The sequence below is a fragment of the Alnus glutinosa genome, chromosome 8 (assembly GCF_958979055.1).
Source record: "Alnus glutinosa chromosome 8, dhAlnGlut1.1, whole genome shotgun sequence".
NCBI lineage: Eukaryota > Viridiplantae > Streptophyta > Magnoliopsida > Fagales > Betulaceae > Alnus > Alnus glutinosa.
The window spans coordinates 24,459,664-24,463,663 of record NC_084893.1 but is presented as its reverse complement, the minus strand read 5'-3'; the positions used below and the strand labels follow the sequence as shown (position 1 = coordinate 24,463,663).

At 33.6% G+C, this 4,000-nt stretch overlaps 1 protein-coding gene across 1 annotated transcript; it reads left to right on the top strand.

The window, feature by feature from the left end:
- The first annotated feature begins 215 nt into the window (after positions 1–215).
- On the top strand, positions 216–1,360 carry LOC133876391 (glycine-rich protein DC7.1-like). The gene is made up of 2 exons (XM_062314660.1): positions 216–398; positions 1,007–1,360. The coding sequence occupies exons 1-2, from the start codon at positions 308–310 to the stop codon at positions 1,153–1,155; spliced, it is 240 nt and encodes a 79-aa protein (XP_062170644.1). The 5' UTR covers positions 216–307; the 3' UTR covers positions 1,156–1,360.
- Positions 1,361–4,000: the final 2,640 nt, after the last annotated feature.

Genomic DNA, 4,000 nt, shown 5'->3' with positions numbered 1-4,000 from the left:
GCTTATGTGCTGAATTACAATAATTCTTTTTAATGTCAAATCTGTGAGTGTCATACTTGACTCTCGGACTCCAATAATGCTTACTTGGCACACTGATCCTATCAGACCATCAGTATCATAAAAAACAACCAACTTGCATGTGCCCTCTCTCTCCCTCTCTCCCTCTCTCTCTCTCTCTCTCTCAAGACTTGTCTATAAATAAGGAGAGGCACATTGCAGTAACTCATCCTTCACTAAGACAGAATCTTTCTTAGAGTGTGTTTCCCAACTACATTGTCTCCAGTCCCTCTTCCTTATTAACACAAAAATGGGTTACTCCAAGACTTTTCTTCTCCTTGGTCTTATCTTTGCTGTTGTGCTTCTCATTTCCTCCGATGTCTCTGAAGCCGCTCAAACCCGTGAGTTTCTTCCTTTCTAGTTAAATATGTCCCTTTAATTAGTAAACATCATTTTCATGTGTTTTTTAGGATTTAGTTAAGCACTTATGTTTTTGAAATGCACAACTTTATGCTAAAATTATAGTTTGAAAAAACTTCGCTTATCTTATCATTTTTATAATCAAATTTATAAATTTTAAAAAATGTCAATTTTGTGTATCAATCTTTCAATTTTACTAATCCGTTTGAATTTTTCGAAGAGGGGTGTCAAAATTCCTAAAATACTCCTCATTTTTTTACAAAAAAAAAAAAAGAATAAGAAAAAAACTGCAAGGATTTAATAAGTGTTTTAGGATTTAGCAATATATATATATATATATATATATATATATATATAAAACATGAGTATTTTGAGAATTTTGACAAGATTTAACAAAAATATCCTATAATTCTAACATAATGGTGAAATTGAAAAAAATGAAAGATAGATACATTAAATTGACACTTTTTAAAGTTCAAAAAAATGATTGTAAAAGTGATGAAAGATTAAGGTGGTAAAGATGTGACTTTTTCTCTTGTAGTTTGATTATTACCTTTTACCTTAACTTCTTCAACTGGTCATTTTATAGAGGAAAATGTCCAAACTGACGCTGTGGAGGAGGCCAAGTATGGTGACCATAAGCATGGGCATGGACACGGGCATGGACATGGTCACCACGGCCATGGACATGGACATGGTCACGGTCACCCAGGACATGGTGCTGCTGGCGAGACATAAACCGACCAAAATTAGATAAATCCTTCGTCCTATGCTATCTGTCTGATCAATGTGTCTAAGTAATATGTAGCTTATCTAAGTTTGTATGCCAATAAGGTCGCACTGCAGGTTGTGTAGTTTATAAACTCTCAACAATACTAGCAGGTTGTACTTTCTTTCATATGTATTCTACTTTTTATGTATTACAATTATTGTGCTTTGTTAAGAGTCCACATTGCCAAGGTATATTTGGGTTGTAGGTTTTATAAGTCTTGAGCAAATTTCTTCCCTTAAAGTGCCTTTTGTGAAAGAGTAAGGTTCAATGCACTTTATCATGGTATCAAAGCTTCAGGGCCTTAGACAATGTTGGGGCTTCCCTCCTGTTGTACACGTGTTTGGACAATAGTGTCACACGTAAGGGGGCGTGTTAAGAATCCCACATTGTCAAGGTATTGAGTTGTGGACTTTATAAGTTTTGAGCAAACATCCTCCCTTAAAGTGTCTTTAGTGGAAGAGTAAGACTCAATAGACTTTATCATGCTTGAAGGTGTTCAATCCCCACTGTGGTGTCAGAATGTCTTGCATTTCTCTGCCCATTATTTCAATCGATCACCCTATAGATGATGATTGATTCAAGAAATCATAAACTATATATATAAAATAAAAGCATTCAAGAGAATAGTTTAAAGTGGCATTTTAGTAATAAAAGAGTACCTTTCAAAAATGAAAAAAAAAAAAAGAAAATTATCTACAATATCTTAGCGAGGCCAATAAAAGAAAGAACTAGGGGTGTAAATTCGAAGTTGATTTTCGGTTATTGGCTAAACCTGGTAACTGGCTTCAGGGTACCTGGTTATCAAAAAGTACCAACTGGCTTCGGAACCGGATAGCCGATTTCCTGGTTATAAGCGAGTTTTTAAAAAGACTAAAATCGATAATCGGCTCCGGGGTAGCCGATTACTGGTTATTTATAATCGGGTACCAAGTCAGTTTTTCGATTATTGGTTGGTACTCGATTACAGGTTCTCAGCCGAACAAATTTACATCCCCAAAAAGAACCAAGAATTAAAGCAAACCCAAGAAAATTAAAAGCTTCATATTATTTTCTCCATCCCCAACCAAAGCCGACAACTAACACTAATTATCAATTAACTCTTTTTGAAACACCACAATTTTGAACACGTCTCTCCATCCGCTAGCAATTTGAGATTGCATATGTAATATATCGCTTTTTAGGTGTAAAAAAAAAAGTAATAAAAAAAAGTGGCAAACTACTTCCCAACTCTGGCAAAACAAAATAATTGGTTATTTTTTTTTAAATGTAGTTTATCCTAATAACAACTTTCTTATCAATTGTCTATTTATTTGCATCCAAATATTCCTAAAAATTGCTATTAGTTTGTCCATATATATATATAGAACAATAAATTTCTTTATCTTATGTGACTTAGTTCGTTTCACTAATTTCAATTTGGATGAGATCGTACGGCTTCAAAATTTATTATAATTAACAACTGGTATTGTATTCTTCAAGAAAGTTTTACACTAGAAACATTTTTCCTATACTTAATTCACCTTTGTTGCTTTTTTCAGTTGAGCTTTGGTCAATAGATTGGTGCATGTCCTGGAATTTTTTCACATGACAAAGACATTAAATTTGATTTATTTGATTTCTATTTGCTTTACAAAGAGAAAAAAAGTTTACAAGTTTGGACTAAGATAAAATTGTACCAAAAGATTTAATGGATTCATGTTCTTTTCGGCAGTGAATATTTGTTCAAGCTTTTGCTAATTAGAGATTTTAGAGTTGACAAATGATGTCTTCTTTTGAAATTTGATGTAAGCCCTTTATCACACACATTAATTGATATATTGTATTCATATATTTGAATTTGCTTTACTTGATGATGATGTAAACACAATAAGAGCTAATATAAATATAAATATGTCCAAATTATCTATATATATAAGAATCTATCTATAAGCCAATTAATCAACAAAATGATCAAACTAGATAGACTCACCATCGCCAAATTTGAAGAGCAGGACTGAACCAAGGCCACCTCGTCTAAACGTTTGAATAGAATCTTTGAGTCTTGCTACACAGGGGACGGTCATCCGTCCCCTGTGAGTCTTTTATAATATAATAATAATTTTTTATTAAAAAGTAAGCTTTGATGTGACATCAAAGCTTACTTTTTAATAAAAATTTATTATTTTATTATAAATGGATGATGGGGGACGGATGAGTGTCCCCCATCAAGCATTTTCCAGAATCTTTTCTTGTTACCAGACGAGATTGGATGATAGATACACAATTAATTGTTTTCTACAAAGCTTTAGCCTCCTCGTCTAAACGTTTCTTCCGAAGCATAAACGATATAATTCCATCCATGACGTCCATATATATGTCATGTAGACGAGATTGGATGATAGCTACTCTATTTACCTTCCTTATGACATGAGTCAACTTCTAATTCTGCAAACTATTCAGAATAACTCTGGCATTGTCAATCAACTTGCCATATATGCATGAATTCTTTTCTTCATTCCTCGATACATGTACAACATGGAGAGCATCCCCTTTATGTAACGACTCATGGAAAAGCGTCAGCTAGTTACATCTGTATTATCACCCCCAAAAAGACTAGTCAATTTGAAGTTTCCATAGAATTCTATATAAAGCCTAGTTTCACCTAATAATTAGGCAATGTAGAACTTAACACTCATGATTATATTTATAAACCACACACTCTATGTGGGCTACTCATTATCTTCCCATATGGGACTGGTGGGACCGAGATGCTACAAACTCCACTCTTAAACTTCTGACGTCCTCATCAGGATCACGTCATGCAGTGATTCA

Coding starts and splice junctions, on each gene's coding strand:
- LOC133876391 (XM_062314660.1), top strand. CDS start 308: ATGGGTTACTCCAAGACTTTTCTTCTCCTTGGTCTTATCTTTGCTGTT. Junction 399..1,006: donor CTCTGAAGCCGCTCAAACCC/GTGAGTTTCTTC, acceptor GTCATTTTATAG/AGGAAAATGTCCAAACTGAC.